Source organism: Lissotriton vulgaris, chromosome 9 (assembly GCF_964263255.1).
Source record: "Lissotriton vulgaris chromosome 9, aLisVul1.2, whole genome shotgun sequence".
Taxonomy (NCBI): domain Eukaryota; kingdom Metazoa; phylum Chordata; class Amphibia; order Caudata; family Salamandridae; genus Lissotriton; species Lissotriton vulgaris.
In genome coordinates, this window is record NC_141697.1 from 104,374,970 (window position 1) to 104,397,108 (window position 22,139).

Consider the following 22,139-nt stretch of genomic DNA (forward strand, 5'->3'; position numbering starts at 1 on the left):
CGGTAAACTGATACCATAACGGCAGAAACATGTTGGCCTAATTTTCACAAGCTTACTGTACAGTGATATTTTCACACTGTCATCACACTGTTTTTATATTTGACGTCTTGGTAGATACCATTAAACATATTTTTTTACCTTGACCGTCATTTTAAATCACTATAACGTATCCTTTTGAGCACTGCACCTTATCAGCACCACTTGTGGCGAGGACACATCTTTTTTCGGAATCAGGATCTATTGGTACCAAACCACTACCTTTGTATTTGGCCATACGAGAACCTGTTGACAAGGTCCTAGATGACGATGTTCCGCCACATGGGTGGGCTGATAGGACTTCTTTACATCCGATGGTCTCTCACCGTTAGTCGTGACTGTGGTGTGTGACTCTTCTTTGTGGCTACCTCTTTTACTCATTTTTCCAGACCTTCAAGCTTCTTTGTTGTTGTAGTCTGTACAAACTATACCTTACTTTGGTATAGTATACAGAGAGTCCAGTGGAACCCCAAAGGTAGACAGAGGTAAAAGTAGATAATACCTTACTCTCAATTTGTGGTAGTGTGGGCGAGCAGTAGGGCTTTATCATACATAGGGTAGTGTTAAGCATGTATTGTACACACTCAGGCAAGAAATGATGTCACACATTGAAAGACTGAACTCAGACCAATTTTGTTTGTATAAAATTATTATTTCGTTATATTTTATTTCTAGAACCAAGCTAGGCCTGGTACAGGTAAGTATAATAATACTTTGCAAGAATTATGCAGTGAAATACAATTTAAATGCAGTTTGAATGTAGTTGTATTGGCTTACAGGTAAGTCATTTGTTTACAAAAGTTTGAATTACTTTTCAGATTACTTTTGCTACTCAGAGAGACATGCCTAGATATTACACTGGTTTACAAAAGGGGGTGGTGATGAACAGAGTGTCTGAATTGAGCAGACCACTCTTACCCAGTCGAAAGATCAGGGCTTGATCCATCACCGTTATTTATCTCACTGCCCCATCCCAGCTCAGAACATGGCTATATGCAAATCAGTCTGTCCCTGGCCCAGTGCATCATGGGAACAGGGCAGACTAAACTACCAAGCCAATTCTTTACCAGAAAGGAGACAAGCTACTGGGGACCGGTTTCTGGCATTTCAGCCTCTTCGGCCCGGCTTGCTTGAATCCTGATGGAGCAGTGAGAAAGGGACTCATGTCTGAGTATACCCTGCCACACCTGTAGTGGCCAAAATCGATTTACAAAAGGGGGTGGTGATGAACAGAGTGTCTGAATTGAGCAGACCACTCTTACCCAGTCGAAAGATCAGGGCTTGATCCATCACCGTTATTTATCTCACTGCCCCATCCCAGCTCAGAACATGGCTATATGCAAATCAGTCTGTCCCTGGCCCAGTGCATCATGGGAACAGGGCAGACTAAACTACCAAGCCAATTCTTTACCAGAAAGGAGACAAGCTACCGGGGACCGGTTTCTGGCATTTCAGCCTCTTCGGCCCGGCTTGCTTGAATCCTGATGGAGCAGTGAGAAAGGGACTCATGTCTGAGTATACCCTGCCACACCTGTAGTGGCCAAAATCGATTTACAAAAGGGGGTGGTGATGAACAGAGTGTCTGAATTGAGCAGACCACTCTTACCCAGTCGAAAGATCAGGGCTTGATCCATCACCGTTATTTATCTCACTGCCCCATCCCAGCTCAGAACATGGCTATATGCAAATCAGTCTGTCCCTGGCCCAGTGCATCATGGGAACAGGGCAGACTAAACTACCAAGCCAATTCTTTACCAGAAAGGAGACAAGCTACCGGGGACCGGTTTCTGGCATTTCAGCCTCTTCGGCCCGGCTTGCTTGAATCCTGATGGAGCAGTGAGAAAGGGACTCATGTCTGAGTATACCCTGCCACACCTGTAGTGGCCAAAATCGATTTACAAAAGGGGGTGGTGATGAACAGAGTGTCTGAATTGAGCAGACCACTCTTACCCAGTCGAAAGATCAGGGCTTGATCCATCACCGTTATTTATCTCACTGCCCCATCCCAGCTCAGAACATGGCTATATGCAAATCAGTCTGTCCCTGGCCCAGTGCATCATGGGAACAGGGCAGACTAAACTACCAAGCCAATTCTTTACCAGAAAGGAGACAAGCTACCGGGGACCGGTTTCTGGCATTTCAGCCTCTTCGGCCCGGCTTGCTTGAATCCTGATGGAGCAGTGAGAAAGGGACTCATGTCTGAGTATACCCTGCCACACCTGTAGTGGCCAAAATCGATTTACAAAAGGGGGTGGTGATGAACAGAGTGTCTGAATTGAGCAGACCACTCTTACCCAGTCGAAAGATCAGGGCTTGATCCATCACCGTTATTTATCTCACTGCCCCATCCCAGCTCAGAACATGGCTATATGCAAATCAGTCTGTCCCTGGCCCAGTGCATCATGGGAACAGGGCAGACTAAACTACCAAGCCAATTCTTTACCAGAAAGGAGACAAGCTACCGGGGACCGGTTTCTGGCATTTCAGCCTCTTCGGCCCGGCTTGCTTGAATCCTGATGGAGCAGTGAGAAAGGGACTCATGTCTGAGTATACCCTGCCACACCTGTAGTGGCCAAAATCGATTTACAAAAGGGGGTGGTGATGAACAGAGTGTCTGAATTGAGCAGACCACTCTTACCCAGTCGAAAGATCAGGGCTTGATCCATCACCGTTATTTATCTCACTGCCCCATCCCAGCTCAGAACATGGCTATATGCAAATCAGTCTGTCCCTGGCCCAGTGCATCATGGGAACAGGGCAGACTAAACTACCAAGCCAATTCTTTACCAGAAAGGAGACAAGCTACCGGGGACCGGTTTCTGGCATTTCAGCCTCTTCGGCCCGGCTTGCTTGAATCCTGATGGAGCAGTGAGAAAGGGACTCATGTCTGAGTATACCCTGCCACACCTGTAGTGGCCAAAATCGATTTACAAAAGGGGGTGGTGATGAACAGAGTGTCTGAATTGAGCAGACCACTCTTACCCAGTCGAAAGATCAGGGCTTGATCCATCACCGTTATTTATCTCACTGCCCCATCCCAGCTCAGAACATGGCTATATGCAAATCAGTCTGTCCCTGGCCCAGTGCATCATGGGAACAGGGCAGACTAAACTACCAAGCCAATTCTTTACCAGAAAGGAGACAAGCTACCGGGGACCGGTTTCTGGCATTTCAGCCTCTTCGGCCCGGCTTGCTTGAATCCTGATGGAGCAGTGAGAAAGGGACTCATGTCTGAGTATACCCTGCCACACCTGTAGTGGCCAAAATCGATTTACAAAAGGGGGTGGTGATGAACAGAGTGTCTGAATTGAGCAGACCACTCTTACCCAGTCGAAAGATCAGGGCCAGGCCGAAGAGGCTGAAATGCCAGAAACCGGTCCCCGGTAGCTTGTTTCCTTCCCAGTGTAAGAATTGGCTTTTGTAGTTTGGTTTGCCCTGTTCCCATCATGCACTGGGACAGGAACAGACTAATTTGCATACAGCCAGGTTCTGAAACTGGGATGGTGCAGTGAGCTAAAAAACGGTGTTGGATCTAGCCCTGATCTCTTGACTGGGTGAGAGTATTCTGTTTAATTCAGAGACTCTGTCCCTCACCACCCCTTGTTGTAAATATTTTTGTCCACCCTAAGCGTGGAAGGGTATACTCAGATGTGAGTCCCTTGCTCATTGCACCATCAGGATTCAAGCAAGCCGGGCCGAAGAGGCTGAAATGCCAGAAACCGGTCCCCGGTAGCTTGTTTCCTTCCCAGTGTAAGAATTGGCTTTTGTAGTTTGGTTTGCCCTGTTCCCATCATGCACTGGGACAGGAACAGACTAATTTGCATACAGCCAGGTTCTGAAACTGGGATGGTGCAGTGAGCTAAAAAACGGTGTTGGATCTAGCCCTGATCTCTTGACTGGGTGAGAGTATTCTGTTTAATTCAGAGACTCTGTCCCTCACCACCCCTTGTTGTAAATATTTTTGTCCACCCTAAGCGTGGAAGGGTATACTCAGATGTGAGTCCCTTGCTCATTGCACCATCAGGATTCAAGCAAGCCGGGCCGAAGAGGCTGAAATGCCAGAAACCGGTCCCCGGTAGCTTGTTTCCTTCCCAGTGTAAGAATTGGCTTTTGTAGTTTGGTTTGCCCTGTTCCCATCATGCACTGGGACAGGAACAGACTAATTTGCATACAGCCAGGTTCTGAAACTGGGATGGTGCAGTGAGCTAAAAAACGGTGTTGGATCTAGCCCTGATCTCTTGACTGGGTGAGAGTATTCTGTTTAATTCAGAGACTCTGTCCCTCACCACCCCTTGTTGTAAATAGATATTACACTGGGACATTTCCTAGACAAAAGTTATGTTATTCAGTTTTTGTACATATGCAGTTTCTCAAGGTTTCATACAAATTAACTCCACACACAACAATTTTCACAAGAAATCAGTCAATGCAATCCTATGGGAGAAAACAATGTTATCGACTTAACGGTAAGTACTTAGGTTTGGAGTTGGTTTTCTGCAGTTAGAACCAGGGTTCCACCAGGGTTAAGAATGCACTCTCAAAGCACCCTCAGCAGCACTAGGGTGGCCGGGTGCATGCAGCACTAGGATGGCCTGGTGCAGAGTGCTTAGGCCCAATGTTATCTAATGGGGGGACTTCCGGTTGGTGGCTGCTCACGAGCAGGCCACAAGGTTGTGGGAGCAAAGCTCCTGGACTTCAGCTCATGGCAAAGGGGGATCTGGTTTAGCACACAAGGCGCACCCACAACAACACAGTTTTCAATAGGGATTCTCCGGTTACAAAAACACTGCAGGCTCAGCGACGAAGCCCTTCTGGAGGCGACCACCAGTTGGAGAGGTAAGCTGGGATGTCACGACGATAGGTTGGGCCACCCAAGGCTGTGGGGTGTTGGGTGCAGGGGTGTCTTTTGACGTCTGGTTTCTCTCACCGACTCGGTCCAGAAAGGGGCAGCAGGCGTCAGACTTGAGGCAGGTCAGGGATCACCATATCCTAGGTAAGGATCGTCGAGAGACCTCCTCGTGGTGTTGGGCCACTCGAACTTGTCCCGTGGGCATCGGGTGCAGACCCGCGGATTTGGCCAAAGCCAGAATCTGTGAGTGAGTAAATCGGGTGCTCACGGGAAACAAAGTCTGATTTGGGAAGAGTAACGAGGTACACCGCCACGAGCGAGTGGAAACACTGGACGCAGGGGTTGAATGGTGGCTCATGGATTCCTCCCGTCCTTCTCGTCAGGACTCCCAGGAACCTTGGCAACCACTACCGCAAAGGGAGAGAATTCCAAGCAGCGCCTTTAAGTGGGCGTGTACTACAAACCAAGAACCACCCCAGCGTGACGTGGACCTCGCGGCAGTGGGTAAAGACCAGGAAGAACACCAGTCGGCGTGTGACGACACCCGAGGAGACGGAGTGAGGAGTGCGGGAGAAGACGAGAACGGAGGACGGTACAAGAAAGGAGGAGAAGCAGACGAGCCAGGAGGTCAACGGATCCACGCTTCACCGTGCCACACTCCCGAGGGAGGAGTGTGGCTAAAGCAGGTACGGCAGAAGCTTTCAAGTTGGGTGGGGAGGAGGAGTTCAGTACCGCCATAATACTGGAAATACTGCTGTTACATTACACCCGGATGTACATAGCTGTACATAGAATAAATATACCTGAACCCGTCACCCTTGTCTACCTCCTTTCCCCTTCACGCTTTCCCCACCACGAAACCTCCACTATTGCCTGCCGTATATAGCACCAGTCAGCGGTGTCCCTCACTTCCCCGGCTCTCCTCGGGATTGACACGGTATGAGGAAGTGAGTTTAACGGTCCTTCTGTTTGTGTTTCCTACACGGCCACGTCGAGAGAGGGCTCCAAGGAACTGCCAGGAGGGGGCTACCAAGACAGGCGGAATACAACCGAGACAGCCTCACCACGGATCCCTCAGAGTTCGCCCGGGAAAGATTGACATTCCGCCGTAAAAAGCTGTATGTGAAAACAAAAACCTGCATTACCAAAACGAAGCCTACAGCCTCTCACTACCACCCTTTTAAAGGCAGGCAGAGCAGGTCCTCAGGGTTCTTGGGGGCTGCTGGCTGCAGAACACAACGGGAGCTCGCTGGAGCAGGTTGAGGTCGGGACAGGTCGGTAGGGCTATGGCCAAGTCAGTTGATGTCCACCTCCTCTTCGTTCAGAACGACTTCTTCAGTCCTTACTCTTCTTTCTTCTTGTCTGAGGAGGCAAGGTTCAGGGTTGCCACTAAATTTAGGGGGGTTACAGGTAGGTATAGGCCGGGACGAATGTGTCTCTTCCCTGGAGTGGGTACACCCCTATTATGCCACCCTCCAGTGGGAGGGGGGCATAAGCCTCACTCTGGTTGGCTGGGTCCCCCACATCTGCAAGATGGCAGGGACTGAGAGGTGTGCTTCATATCGCCCCCCCCCCCGAGTGGTGGGATTAGCAAATGTGGGCACACCTCTTCTCCTAACATTGTTTTCCCGACGATTCGCCCGCCCAAAGTGGGGGTCAGAAATTGGGGACGCCAGTTGCTGGGAGCAGCAAATGGCTGGGGTAGCTCACTAAGGAGGCAAGCATTTGAAGCATCCCCTTCGTAGACCCTGCCCAACATGGGGGAGGAAGCGTGGCACCTCGACCAAAGATGTGCTTTGTTTCAGGACAACGAGAGTGCCAGGCTCTCGACCCAGGGGTCCAGGAACCTGTCTGGTGATGGCAGCTGACGAGCAGCTGCTCAGCCAGGACACTAGAGTTAGGTCGTTTTTCAGGGGGCATCTCTAAGATGCTCTGCGGGTGCATTTTTCATTAAATCCCACACTGGCATCTGTGTGGGTTCAATGTGCTGAGAAGTTTGATACCAAACTGCCCAGTTTTCAGTATATCCCTTATGGTGCTGTGGACTTCGTAATGACAAACTCCCATATCATATACTTTTTATGGCATTACTATACCTACAATGTCTAGGAATTGACTCAGACACTGTAGGGGTACAGGCTCATACACCAGTACCCTCTCCACTGGTATAGAGCAACCCAGCTAAAAGGGTGGCTTACCAGGGCAGCGGATTGTAGGTATGGCACACAAGGATGTGTGCCATGTCGTCTCTTCACTTTGCTCTGCATCAAAACAAGCAGCCTGCAATGGCAGTGTGTCTGTTTAAAGGTACAGGGCCATCAAGGGTGGCACAATAAATGCTGCAGCCCTTAGATGCCTTCGCTGGTCAAAGTGCCCTTGGTGCCTAGGGTAACTTTTACAAGGGACTTACATGTGTCCAGAGAGTTGCCAATTGGGTTTTGCAGCAGTACAGTTTAGGGAAAGAACTGCTTGGCAGGAACCCAGGGCACACTCAGTCAACATCCATCAACATTAGGCAAAAGGTGGGGGGCAACTATGCGAAAAGGGGTACTTTCCTACACGTGAGCTAGCTTGTGTCAAATAGGTCTACTCCATTCAAACATACAGATTAAATGGTCAGAGCACAGGCATGATGATCTTGTTAGTAGGCCTCAGTGCACTCTGAGTCAAAATAGCAGCAGCATCAGTTTAAAACTTGAAGGGTGACCATACACAAAGAGGAGTTTCTTAGAGATTCCATCAGGTATTACGACAGACTTGGGAATTATCATTTTGTGTGTTTTCAACATAAAATTGTTGTAGATATTGTGAACTACAATTCTTACCAGTGTGATGTCCCTTGAGGCCGCTGCAGCACTCATATGCAAGCTTGGTTGTCTGACGGAACTGCTGCAGTCTAACGCACGGGCAAATGTACCAACTGAGCTGGAAAATAATTTAAAAAAATTAATTTTGCACGAGCCAATTAACACAAATGTATTGACAAACAGTCACTACAGCTGTCTACGTGCATTTATGTCCTTCATTTGCATTTATAATGACAAACTGATGCAAATACCAGTTTGCAGATTCACTATGAACTTTCCAAATTTACACATTAAAAAAGTTATCTTACCTGTAATCATAATTGCCCTCATAGGAAAATCTTCATTAACATTGTAAGCACTGAACAGTAGCACCCAAGTGTAGTGTCTTGGAACAATTTAAGGGAATGTGTAATACTGAGCATTAATAAACAATTTCTCACACTCTACTCAAAGGTTGTTTTGGATTTAAAGGAGGTCTTCCTTTTTTTTTTTTGTATGTTCTTATATAGCGCTCGATCACCTGGGGAGGTATCTCGGCGCTTGCCTTGGGAACCCGTCCTGGCTTTTCCCTGTTAGATAGCCCCTACAGGGCATCCCCAAGGTGAAAGCCAGGCATCCCGCCGCGGGGGGGGGGGCGTTGTGGAGATTAAGCAAGCTTAATGCCCAGAGTTGCAGAGTGTGAACCCATGATTAGGTCAGGCACCGAAGCGAGAATTATCGAGTCCGTGGACATTTGAGCTCAAGACCCTGCCGCGTCGGGAATTGAACCCTGGTCCCGGGTCTGATCTCGGCTTCAGGGTCTGCCTGCTCTAACCAGTGAGCCACACTTCTCCTGAAGGAAAACTAGAATTACAGGCAAATAAGTTTTACTTTACCCCTGAAAATCTTTATTAATAGAATGAGAAATGAATAGAATAGCACGTCCATCCCAATACAGAAAGGAGAACAGGTATTCACGTTACCCACATAGAATTACTAAGAAAACCTTGACAAAAGCTCTGGAATTCAAATCAAGACAGAAGTGTCATGAAGGAATAGTATCTCCAAGTGGCTGCTTCAAATATATTCACACTGACTGAGGGCCAGATGTAGGAAGGCAAATACCGGTCGGTAACGGCCGATTTTGGCCGTTACAGGCCGGTATTTGGAGTGTGGGATGTAGGGGCATGTTAAAATACAGATTCGGTAATTTTACCGATTCGGTAAAATTACCAAATCTGTATTTTGACATGTAGGTAGCACTGTAATCAGTGCTACAGGGATTTAAGAATTCGTTATTTACCACCAACTAGGAGTTGGTGGTAAATAATGAAAACCCTTTAAAAAGCATTTTTTTTGCTTTTAAAACAGTGCCATGTGGCAGACATACATGCCCTAAGGGCATGTATGTCTGCAACATGTGTACCCATGCACAATTGAGGGGTGCAACAGGGTGTCAAAGTGACACCCTGCCACCCTTCTATGTTTCCCCCAATTACCGAATCGGTATTTACCGATTCGGTAATTGACATTCATTCCTATGGGCCTCCAGGCCCATAGGAATAAATGGCAATTACCGAATCGGTAAATACCGATTCGGTAATTACCGAATCATACCGATTCGGTAATTAAAATCGGTAAAATTACCTACATCCCGATTGCCAGTTCTTAAATACCGAATCGGTATGATTCGGTATTTAAGAATCGGTAATCTGGGATTACTCATATCGGGCCCTAGGTTTCTTAATAAAGCAGTGGTAGCTGCCTTACCCCGCTCATACTTCATTGGGAGACCACAGGCCTGTCTGATCAAGCATTTCGGTAGTCTGATATAGTTCATGAAACATCCCTCTAGAAGAATTGATTTTTTTCCAACATTAGATAACACTCTTTCTGGTGGATATTCTACTTACCCTATAGAATTCTTACCTTGTGAGACCTTTAAGGCTCCAGACTGAATTTGGAAAAGCATTCATAGCTCCCCTGCTGATAGGCGGTATCACCAGCATCAGTCGCAATATATAAGCACCGTTCATGTGCATGGGCATCAATTCCCATCATCATTCTCCATGCTATCAGACAAAGAATGATTTGCAACTTATTGATAGCAGGCCGAGAGCAATATCAATCTTCGAATCGAGTCAATTCCAGTAGACTCCATCGAACAGGGAGGAGGGCAGTGGGGAATATGCAGGTAGACAACCCACGAGAAAGGCTTAAGTAAAGGTAGGTAAGTTACTCAAAGTAGAAAATCTACCCCCAGATGACTCACCTTATGAATCCATCCCAAAGCAACCTTCCCTTCCCGAACTTGAAGGTGAGCCTAAGGGATGGACTAAACACTAGGAAGTCCTGCAGGACTACAGAATGCAATTCGCTGCATTAGTTCCTAGTGAATGTATCGACGGAGGCACAAACAATGGCTTGATAGAAGTCCAAAATAGGAGCATCGCTAGTCAGAGCCGGAGTTGCCTTTGGTTTAGTGGAGTGTTCTTGGAATAAGGAGCGTTTTTGGCCAGCGCATAGTACACCTTGATACAAAGGACAATCAAGCGAGGAAGTCCACTTGTACTTGTGGACTGCTATGCTTTTATTTGCTCTAGTGAGCCAAACAAAGATTTGATCAACACAATGCTCCTTAGTCCTGTCAATAGAGAAACTAAGGGCAAACCACGAGTCCCACCTTGTACCTTTCCTCTTCATTATATGGATGGAGAAGGAGGGAAGGAAATGTAACTGACTGCCCCACAAAAAATGGCAACACCACTGCTGGAATAAAGGAGGCACTCAAACACTAGCGCGTCTGGGAAAAAGGTTATATATGGAGGGTGAACTGACAGAGCCTTAAGTTCGCATAAAAGGCAAACAGACGTGTCTGCAACAAGAAACATTTCTTAATGTAAGGACCTTAAGAGTACAGCTGTGAAAAAGCTCAAATGGCAGAAAGGTTAAGAACGGACTTGGATCCCATAGCAGCATAATAAACTGCACCAAGGGAAATGTGACAACCATTTTTAAGGAGCACATCATTACAGGGGATTTTAATAGCGAGTGTTGATCAGCCACACAAAGGCAGATCAGGTTCTCTAACGTTTAACCATGCCAGTCTTCAAGAACACACAATAGCACATCACAACTTTATAAAGGGTCAACTTGCCTTGCCTCACCCTCACAAAACAAAATGAGCCTAGAGGCCAGAATATACTGTCTTGGCAAAAGAGTGGCAGCTAGTCAGAATAACATCCACCACATTATCCCGAAGGTTGAAGCCTCTTAGTCGGTCTCATTCATGAAGGTGCAGGTTACAGAGGTTCTAGTGGAGAATCCTTGCCCTGTTGATAAAATAGATCATTGTGAAGCTGGAGCCGAAGAGAAGTGCGGATGTTCTATACTAGAAATTTTAAGTACTAGATCCTCCAAGCCCATTTTAGAGAATGAGGGATAATCTGCACTTCGTCCAGCCTACGAGGTTTATATAGACAATTTTACATTTCCCCCTCATTCCTTCCATAATAAAAAAAAATTGTAAACTTATTTCAAAAGGGGGTTAACCTCCAAACCACTTTCCCTGTTATTTTCCGGCACCTTACTCCCAAACACGCTAACCCATTTGTAATTGGAGGGGATTGACGCTCCAAAAATTTAAAGCTAGTTTAGTTTTCCCCTTCCCCGTTCTCTCCTATTTTCTTTTTTTTGGGGCTGGAGGTAATTTCCATGCCTTCATTCCTACTTTTAACCATTTGCCTACACTGCCTACCTCTACACCTTTGATACACTACCTTTTTCTTCTACTTTATTTTTAATTTGAACTGTTACATAACTAGAATCCGCACAGGGGTCCACAATGTATTTTTCTTTTTTAAAACAGCTTTGTGTTTCAGCAAATTTTTATTTGTAACTGTTCTAGGGGTTTTCCATTTTTTTTTCAACCAACCTATTTCAATTAGTTTATGTTTCCACTAAATCTTATTATCTGTCATTTAGCTTCTCAGAAACGGGTTTCGAAGACAGTTTTTTCGATGAGTTAGTTTAGATATTAGTCTCTTCTACATGATTTACTCCTTACCTGTGGGGGCAAAAGGAGGTGAGAGGAATGCTAAGTGAATGTTCAAGGAATGGGTTAAGATAGTGTACAACCCTATTCACACATCAAACCATTTTGATCTGGTGAGCTCTATATCCGTGTTCTCCACCCAATTTCCATTACATCACTTCAGATTTGTAAAATCACCTTAATAGTGATTGGAGTACTTTTATCCACTGATTGGAGTACTTTTATCCACTTATCGACAAACCTGTGCCATGCTGCCGGAGTGCTTTCCCGTGGCCCACTGCATGTTTTGTCTGCAGTGGCTTTCACAATCTGCAACATCATCAAGGTGTGCCATCTTTCCACAAAATTGTTCTAATATAGCCTTATAGCCCTCCGTCCGTAGCTGGCTATACCGGCAATTAGAACATTGGAATGTTGGAAGCTCTACTGAAAACAATGGAGTACTTAGGGCTTTTCATGGTTGCTATAAGCCCGGAGCTCCAACATTCCAATGTTTCTTTGTCCACAGCTCTGGCTGTGAACAAAGGCTTCAGGGAGCCTGAGTGGATTTCATTCCCCTCGCACTCCCTGAAAGCTTTGTTTTATTTGTAAGAACAGTCTGCCCTCTAATGACAGAATGTTCTAATAGCCTTATAGCCCTTCGTAGCTAGGATATACCGGCTATTAAAGTCCCTCTCCCTTGTTAACGCTGGAGAGGGCCTTTAATAGCCGGTATAGCCCGCTACAGCGGGCTAAAAGGCTTTATTATATACTTCTGTTAGTACTAGAGTCTACTAAAGCAACAACTTCAGAGGTACTAAATGAAAATACTGTTGAAAATAGATCCGAACAGCCTGGAGATAGTTAGCTGCTGTACACACTCAGAGTACAGTTTACTCCACAACCTGAACTGGCAAGTTTCAGCACTAGGGTGATGGGCATAAAATTGGGTTGGCTTGACTCAGCAGGCATTATGAAGGGTGCAACATGGCTTTGGTAAAAAAAGCCACTTTTATACCAGCAATTTTGTAAGTGGTCAGTGCATGGACCGAGCAGCCACAAACTGACTGCAAATAAAAAAAACAAGACAGCCACCAACGCGTTTCGAGGTGAAAACCTCTTTTTCAATGCTCCAAAACATATATACCCAATCAATATATGTACACAGGCAACAGAGCCCATCTCTTAAACACTGAAACGTTTCCATGCTTAGTTTTAAATTATTTTGCATTACAATCCCAAATTGGAACTGAATTCATGACCTGAATTCACACACACTGTCATCTAGTACTTAGACAGGGCATTACGGCTATCCTTAAGCAGCTTATTCACAAATTTCTGCTTAAACCTGAAGTGCGGCACAGTTAATTATCACTGCGCTATTGTATTTATGAACATTTTACAGGTTAACCCGCTCTAAGCTGGAAAACAATATATACTCACTCATATTTGAGCTTTTACAAAAAAAGTCATTCATCATCCTTATGGAATGGCACAAGTTAAAGGAAAAGGCATTCTCTCCTCGCCCCTTTAACTTTGTACCATGCATGCGCTAAGGCTGCCCCCATTACATCCCCTCTTTGCACTCACTATTTAACCACTGGCTGAGCTGATCAAGAGAGACGCTCAGTTACAGGGAAATAGACGGGCGAAACAGAGGAAAGATGGGATATCCCTGTATGCAGACTAAATTCTGATCTATGTATATGTTCCTGAATTCTCTGTCTCCAGGCTGACACAGATAATGCAAGCTTAAGGCAAGGCCCCACGCCTCTCGGTCAACTGAGCCAAATTCATATATGTGACAGTCTCAGAGTATCATAATGGCCTCCAGCTGCACATTAAATTCAGACTTGCTACTGATTATTTAAACAAGCATTTGCAATGCAATAGGTTTCGCATTTGTTAAAGTTTGAGCTGTTGGCGTTGAAAATAATGTTTTTTAATTACTTATTTATTTGCAGTGTAGTTATTATATTTGCATAGCACTTTTACCAATGGGATAAAAAAGCTAAGTAAAAACACTGGCATTTTCAACACCAACAGCTCTAACTTTACCAAATGTGAGGCCTATTGCATTGGTCGATCTCGCATTTGCTGAAGTTTTGGAGTTATTGGCATTAAAAATGCCAATGTTTATTACCAAGCCATGTTTCAGGATGCAGTATCATATGTGGCCAAAAGAGATCCTATGGGTCCTCTTTTGGCCACATATGGTACTGCACCCTGCAAAGTTGGAGTTATTGGCTTTATAAATAGCAATGCATGCAGTACTATATGTGGCCAAACGAGGTCCCATGGGACCTCTTGTTCACATATGGCATCAGTGTGGGTGCCACTGTGCAGTGCACGTCCACTAACTTGGGGAAAGTGGTAAAAACGAGCCCAGCTGCCCGAAGGGATACCCACATTGACTGTACTCACATACATAGTATGCTAGGCAGGCCTGCTACACTTCCCAGCTGAAGATCAGAAGCGCAGTTTGCCGACTGAGTCCCAGGAGGTCCTACTGGACATCCTCATGGCCTATGGAGCAGTGTCAGGGTATACCATAAACTGGACGAAATCGTTGCTATATCTAGTGCACGGCCCAGTTCGAACGCTTCCCCCAGATTGTGCCTTGCAAATTGTGACCAGGGGATTTAAGTACTTGGGAATCTACGTCACCCCACAAGAATCTGTGTTTATGGAATAATACCTACTGAAACCCCTGAAAAGACTGAGATCGGACGTCACACACTGGAGGTCCCTCCCACTGACGCTTCTGGGAAGGGCAGCACTCTTCAAAATGCTCGCACTTCCCAGGTTCCTCTACGCACTCCAGAATACCCCTTTCCCGGTCCCTCTTTCCTACTTCAGGGCAATTGACGCAGAAATGTCCTCCTTGCTGTGGGACGGGAAACCAGCTCGTATAGCACAATCTAAATTGATACGTAGTTGGTATGACGGAGGAATAGCCTTGCCAAGCGTTAAATTATATTACTGGGTGGCACAACTGATTAGCATTAATCAATGGCTACACACCCCACAAGACAACCCAGCATATAGATTAGACAGAAGCGTGCCGCCGGTAGACCGCTTAATGAAGGCCCTTTATACTAACAAACAACGATACGCACTCACAGGCCCCACAGCCCACACGATCAAACTTAGGCACACTGCACAGAGGGCTCTGGGATGGGAGGGAGTGCTCAAACTGGCTACACCACTCTTGGAGACACGCCGCCTGGGCACCCTGGCAAACACTAAGGGGTTCAGGCAATGGGACCTCATGGGCATTACGAAAATCGGGGATCTATGGGTGAGGGGGGAAATCATTACATTCGCAACACTACAAGAAAAGTATGGGTTGGCAGACACTGAACTATACCGCTATATTCAAATCAGACACACCCTCCAGAGTGCTATTCCTCTGTGCACCAAATTAGCTGACTCCTCGCCCCTTGAAGATAGAATCCTCACAGATCACATGGACAAAAAAGCCATATCACTGACATACCGTAAATTAGTCAATAATCTCCTGACCCTTTGGTAGTCTTAAGAAGCAAGTGGCAAGTAGAATTAGGAGACATAGAGGAATCGGACTGGATGGCTGCGATCCCATCTCGACTAAAACTAGTGCAACTTAAAGTGTTGCATCTAATATATTATCCTCGTACCACGCTACACAAACTCGGGCGCGCGCGCCCGACCCACTATGTCTTAGGGGATGCGGACAAATCGGAGCGTACTTTCATATAATATGGGAATGTCCAAAGATACAAACCTACTGGGAGCAAGTGCTCAATGAGATCTCGGAGGTGGGTGGGGTGGAGGTGCAACGGTATACAACGTTTAGCACGCATTTTTTACAACGCACTACCATTACAACGCAGGCATTACCACGCATACCATTACAACGCATTGCGCTGGGGGGCGCTCTAGGATAGGGAATAAGTTTAATTTTATATCCAACACCTTCCCTGGTGTGCACGGGGACTGGAGTTGGAATATAAAATTATACTTACCACTATCCAGCACCTCAAAGCGCTATGCGTTGTAACGGTATTCGTTGTAAATACCGCGTTGTAAAGGTATGCGTGGTAATAGTATGCGTGCTAACGTCATACATCCAGGTGCAACAGGACCCTGGGTGTTGCCTGCTAAATATATGGCAGCCGACGGACCTTAACCTGGGATTACAGACCTGGGCTACACTCGGGATGGCGACGGCTAAGCGAAATATAGCCAGGAACTGGGGATCCGGTGTGGTGCCCACGCAGTCACAATGGATGAATGACATGGACACCGCTATGGTAGCCGAAAAAGCGGTTTATACCCACTGGGGATGTCTTAAAAAATATTCCAGAATCTGGGGGAAAGGGAATGGGCAATCCTTGTGAGCCACCACGTGCGTCATCAACCCTTGAAGTCAGCCCCTGATTTTAGGGGGAGACTTATGCTATGTTTATGACACTTTCAAATGTGGGGGTGGAGAGAGGGGCGGTGTAATGGATGTCATCTGCTAAGTAACTGGAAATGTATTAAGATAACCTGTCCTGTACGCAGTGAAATGTGTAATGTACTGATTCGTCACAAATGGAGACGGCTGATGTTTATTGCTGTATGTAAATTCCTGACAATGAAATGATAAAAAAAAAACACACAAAAACTGCAGGCCCAGTCCATGAGCGATGCTGTTGGCACGGGCTAAATGGAGCTAGGAGAGTTAATCCATTTAGACTCAGGATGGGGGATGAGCGTCCTGTGGTAGGCCATGTATTGTGTCAGGGCAGCCAGGAGCCGACTGCCATGTTTGTGCTGCCTGTGACAGCCTATATTGGATGCGACGGGTAGTATGCAGAGACCGCCCATGCCCTTAAAATAGCCCTCCTTTTTTGTGAAATGAGAAACTTGAAGGATACTGCTCCCGACTTCGGTGGTCCTTGTTGGTACTGTCCAGGGTACGACACAATAAAACTACATAGTGCCCTTTGTCCCATGGGGCGTTGCTTGGAAACTAGCCTGTGGCAGTCACATATTGAATTGCTACTGTAGGAAGGTAGGATCCTTCTAGCAAGGTTACCCCTGTGTTTTCAACTAGTCTGACTGGGATTCTGCTAATCAGGACACCAGATACTGTGCTTGGTCACTGAATTTACCATGGTAATGACTTCTGTACATACAAAACTGGCTACTGGTGTACCCTTGTAAATCCCTAGTATATGGTACCCAGGGTACTGGTACACCAGGGGTTTTGCATGGGCTGCAGCATGTATTAGCCCACCCATTGGATCACACTTAAACTGTGAATATAGGTCTGACATTGCAGCCTTTACAAGTTGGTGCTTGCACTTCTCACAACAGATATAAGTTTCCTTATATCGGAGGTCACTGTAAGTAAAACCTATTAGTCACCCCTATGGCAGGCTCTTCAGTCCTGAGGGCAGGGTGCTTCGTTAAAGTGTGAGGGTGCCTCTGCACGAGCCCTCCTCCTACTGCTTTGAGCTCTTAAATAAAAGAAAACATATCTAAATCCATCCCATCTATCCCTCCACTATCCTTTTCAATCCAAATAACAGACCAACATTGCCACCACTCAAATTAATTACATATTTCACTATGCTAATTCACCACTAATCCTTTATGGATTCGGGAGTAGCGTGCTACTTGCCAAAAAAGCACTTCAACACCTCATGAGGGGTACCACGCGCTATACAAATGCAAACCATTTTTAACTCTACCATTTCACTATCCTTCTCAATTCAAATAACTAACATTCACCTCTCAAATTACTTTCATATTTCACTATACTACTTTACCACTAACACTGTACAGGTTCCAGCGTAGCGTGATACTCGACAAAAAAAAATAATACTTCAATCCCCCATCAGAGATTAGCAAGCGCTATATAAACGCAAACCCTTTTCCAATCTCTATCCCTCCACTATCCTTCTCAATCCAAACACCGGACTAAAATATCCATCAAAAGCGCTTTGACACCTCGTCTGGGGTAGTAAGCGCTATATAAATGCAATTACAATACAATGCAAATATGGTATTGCACCCTGCAAACTTGGAGTTATTAGCATTATGAATGCCAATGTTTATTACCTAGCCATGTTGCAGGGTGCAGTACCATATGGGACCAAAAGAGTTCCCATGGGACCTCTTGTTCATATATGGAACTGCACCCTGCAGAAGATATGATAAATCCACCCTACCCATAATGCGTTGCATGCAAGACAGTACCACAAGTCCATTCAAATAGCTATGTCCATATAAACAATTAATAGATTTAAAATGTGACAAGAGTTATTATATTTATTCCAGATAAGGTTGTACTCTGTGTGTAGCTGATGATGGGAAATTTATAGAAGGTGTCATATAAACTTGAAATGTGTTAGTGAGTAAAGTAACCACTGCCAGCCTTGCCTTGGACCAAGCGTGTGTCCTGACTGAAGCCCTTTAAGAAAATAGCGCTCTGAGGCTGTAATTAAAACCTAGGGAGTAACGACACATGTAACAGGGGGTGTCTTCATGGAAGGTTACAAGAAGAGACAAGGCAGTACCAAGGAGTGACGACTAGGCCTATTTAACCAATGAAAAGCCAACATTTACAAAAGACAGGGACAGGAGCCAAGAGCAGAAAGTGGGCAGAGCTTTAGGCCCATATCCTGAATAAAGCATGTCTTGAAGAGACTGAATAAAGCATGTCTTGAAGAGACAGCGCACTAGCTACCTACGCGCTACCTAGGCGAGACCACAAAACCTAGTCATGTACATAGTGAATAGTTGCTAATGGGCTGGAGAGTTTGCAGCTGCTCTCTCATGTCAAAGCGATATGCAAATGTGGCTCTTTCTCCCCCTTTTAAAATTGCAGGCAGTGGTGCACTGTTCAAAATGCTTTCCTTCCCCTATTTGGTATATGTCCTTCAAAACATTCTCATCAGATTCCAAAGTCCTCGCTTGACTCATTACAGTCGACAATTACTGAATTCCACTTGCATTGGAAAAATCCCTGTATCGCATTCCGGAAGTGCATCCTATCCCCACATAATGGTTGTCTGGGCCTGGCACATGATTCCAATTAACTAACTGCACTCCATGGATATGAAGGACCCTAGAGCAATTTTGAATTGGATACACTTTAAAAATATGGCATACTCAACACTGTAAAAGTCCCTCTGCCACTATGGCCTCTAAGATGTTGGCATTGTGCACTTCACTGAATAAGATGGGAGGGGGTACTGACTGGGGAGCCTCTCTTGTGGGGGTTCTCTTGGTTCAGACACCACAAAGTTGGAGGGATTTCAGTCCTAGGACCACATAGGCATCTCTAAACTCTGACATATGGACAGGTGAGCACATTTAACCATTCTCATATCGGGTAGATACATAGGACATGCGAAAGTCACAATTCTTTGGGTACCTACAGTTACATCATGCATGGAGGCATATATGAAGGACATTTACTACTCTTTCAGAATACAGCCTTCTGGAGGCAGAGGTTAGGTTGGCTGCCCTTGAAATTAAGTGTATCAACTATACCGCACACTAGGGAACACATACTCCGGACCCTATGTCAAAATTGCGGGGTAGATGGGTCCGAGATTTAGTTCTGCTAGATGGCGCAGACTGGGCGGAAGCAAGGATTGTCCTCAAGAGTCCTTGTAGTCTCTGAGAATGAGGTTCATCGAACTAAAATATCCTCATTGTGTTTACTACACCCCAACCAGATTAAACAGAATGAAGTTAAAGGACTGCATCAGAAATGGAGAGGATTAATTAGGATCTCCTCTTGGCTCGTTTGTGAGAAGGCAGACCTTGATATCGGGGTCTTCAGCGCATCCATGGTCATGGCAGTCTCCGTGCCTTTCTAATTCCTCATGCACTCTACCAAATGGACAATGATTCGGTGTTGTTGCCCCTCGGGTGTGATAACAGAGATTCTAAGCCAAGCATCATGTCTCAGCAGGATACTGGCATTGATCTCTCTAGAAGAAATATCAGCAGACTCCAACGCACATTAAATGTTCAAGTTTGAGATCACCTTCCCTAGCTCTTGCCAAGTTTTGAAGTAGGCTTCAGGGAAGTGCTTCACCAACTTCTCCATTTCTTCCCACTGATGATGATGCTTGCCAAGCTGTTCAATCGAACTAGCAATCGTCCACCAAGTGCCTGCCCCCTCCGCCATAAATTTTCCAGTCGCATTCATTTTTTTGCTCTCCTTATTTGGAGGAGGAGCATCCCGTTGCTTATGCTGAGGGCCTCTTCCTGGTGGAACCTGCCCCTGATATATATCAGGTCTGCATTGCATTATATTTCTTTTTGGCCAATCAGGTGAGAGCTCGAATCTTGACTGTCTTTAAAGTTTTCAGTATAACATTTCACCATGCTCTTTAACTGTGATAAGTACTGGACAGAGGTCTCTGTCTCGGAGACGGTTTCAACTTGCGGTGATCCTCTTCTGGACTGCATTTTCGGCATTGGTGCTACCGGGGGTAGTCTATTACAGGGCTCAAGGTTGGGATTGTCTTGGGGATCTATGTGATCTTTCCAAGGGTCATCCTCGGCGTGACAATCGTATGGATCATGAGGATTAGAATGGCTTTCTTAGTCGGAGACAGTGTGCTTCGAGTCGCATAAAAACTGTGGAGACTGTGGCAGCTGTGGTGAGCGAGGCCTAGGAGGTGTTGGAGGTGTGTGGAAACAGGAAACATAACCCGAAACACTCACAGAAAGAACAGCAGTCAGAAACATGCCAAAAGACTATTTAAAAGCACCATTATAGAAAATAGTTTCTTTGATAAATATGAAGAATGAAATTAGATACAGCAAGTAATGCATGTTTGTGAGGAAATAAGAGTATATTATATGGTACAGTTGTGTAACCTCATCATGCAAAACACTTACCAACCCTATAGGACGCTGGGGTTTCATCTATCAAACCCTAATCTCAAACCTGGGTAGCTGTGACAGTGAGCAGCTAGGCTTACGCACAGGAACAAGTGTTAAGCATTTAAACAACACCAAAACAATAGAAGAAGTAATCAACAATACTCCGGAAATGCGAAACCAATTTATAAAAATAGACTGTATTTATATAAGAATTAAGATACTAGAAAAACAAGTTCCACCGGAGGGTTCTGGAGATATTGATTTTACAAGCAATAATAAATCAAAGCAATTTCACTCAACAACAAACAAGCCTTGGCAAAGTCAACACATTGTGCAGTTAGAAACATTATCAAGGAAAACGTAGTAAGTGTCAATGTGGTTGGTTTCAAGTACTTGGGGCGACGAACTCTGGCAGGGAGCTTGTCAGGAGGACCTGCAAGGTCCTCAAGAACAGGTACCTTCACAGAAGAAGCAGTTCATCAGCAATTCCAGGTGCTCGATCCGCTTTGCAATGGATGCCTGTGAAGGAGTCCTAATGCAAGGGATGAAGGATGCTGAAATTGCACTAAGGATGCTTTGGACATGACACAGTTGACAGGGGTCTTCTGCCCAAATTCCTCAGTCAATGAAGATGGTGAGGGGGTCCTGGTTGCAGGGTCGACGTCCCACAAATTCGTCTATGGTCTGGCCGAAGTCCAGTCGCCACTGGTTAACCAGTCACCTGTTGTTGCAGTCACAAGCCAATCCTTCATGGGTCGAAAACTTTCCTTCTAAGGGTCCAAGCAACTCTCTTGACAGCACTCCCGGGCTCAGCGATATCTGGTGTACACTAAGACCTCATACTGGGAACCACTCCCGCCGCCTATGACAACTTCTAGTGGCCCACAGCGCTAAAAGGCCCCTCCCCGGCACACCCACCGACGACGCATGTAAACTCAACATTATCCTGGACTCCTCACTCTCAATAAACTGCCAACTCAAAGCGGTCTTCTTCTGCTTCCACACGCTCTGCCTGCTTCAAACAATCTTCAAGTGGATCCCCACTGAGTCCAGAAGAACAGTTACCCAGGGGCTCATCACCATCAAACTACTAAGGAAACACACACTATGCCGGCACCACCAAGAAGCTCCAAAATAAACTGCAAAGAATCCAGAACGCTGCTGCGAAACTTATCCTGGACATCCCCCAGCCCAACCACATCGTCGGTCACCTGAGAAACCTCCACTGGCACCAGATCAACAAAGGAATCAACTTTAAGCTCCTCATGCTAGGTCCTCTTCCCACTCCAAGCCAACAGGTGAAGAATTTGGGGGTATGGCTCGACAACAAAATCTCATTGGAACACCAAACCAAACGGGTGGCAGGCACCTGCTTTGGAATAATGAGGGTTCTTAGAAAAACATTGGACCTACTGCCACTCTCAGCTAAGAAAACCATGGTCCAGGCCTTGATTACATCAAGGCTGGATTATGGAAACGTCCTCTACTTGGGAGCCAACGCCAAGTGCACTCAAAGGCTACAACGCATACAGAATGCAGCCTGGTCCTGTCGCTG

At 45.8% G+C, this 22,139-nt stretch overlaps 1 protein-coding gene across 3 annotated transcripts in view; it reads right to left on the reverse strand.

The window, feature by feature from the left end:
- Window positions 1–22,139, reverse strand: part of MTA1 (metastasis associated 1) — a 721,937-nt gene that overhangs the window by 327,929 nt on the left and 371,869 nt on the right. For all 3 annotated transcript variants that reach the window (XM_086937146.1, XM_086937145.1, XM_086937147.1), the window contains exon 8: window positions 7,711–7,810. In XM_086937146.1, the coding sequence (XP_086793272.1) occupies window positions 7,711–7,810 (100 nt within the window). The remainder of the gene's footprint in view (window positions 1–7,710; window positions 7,811–22,139) is intronic.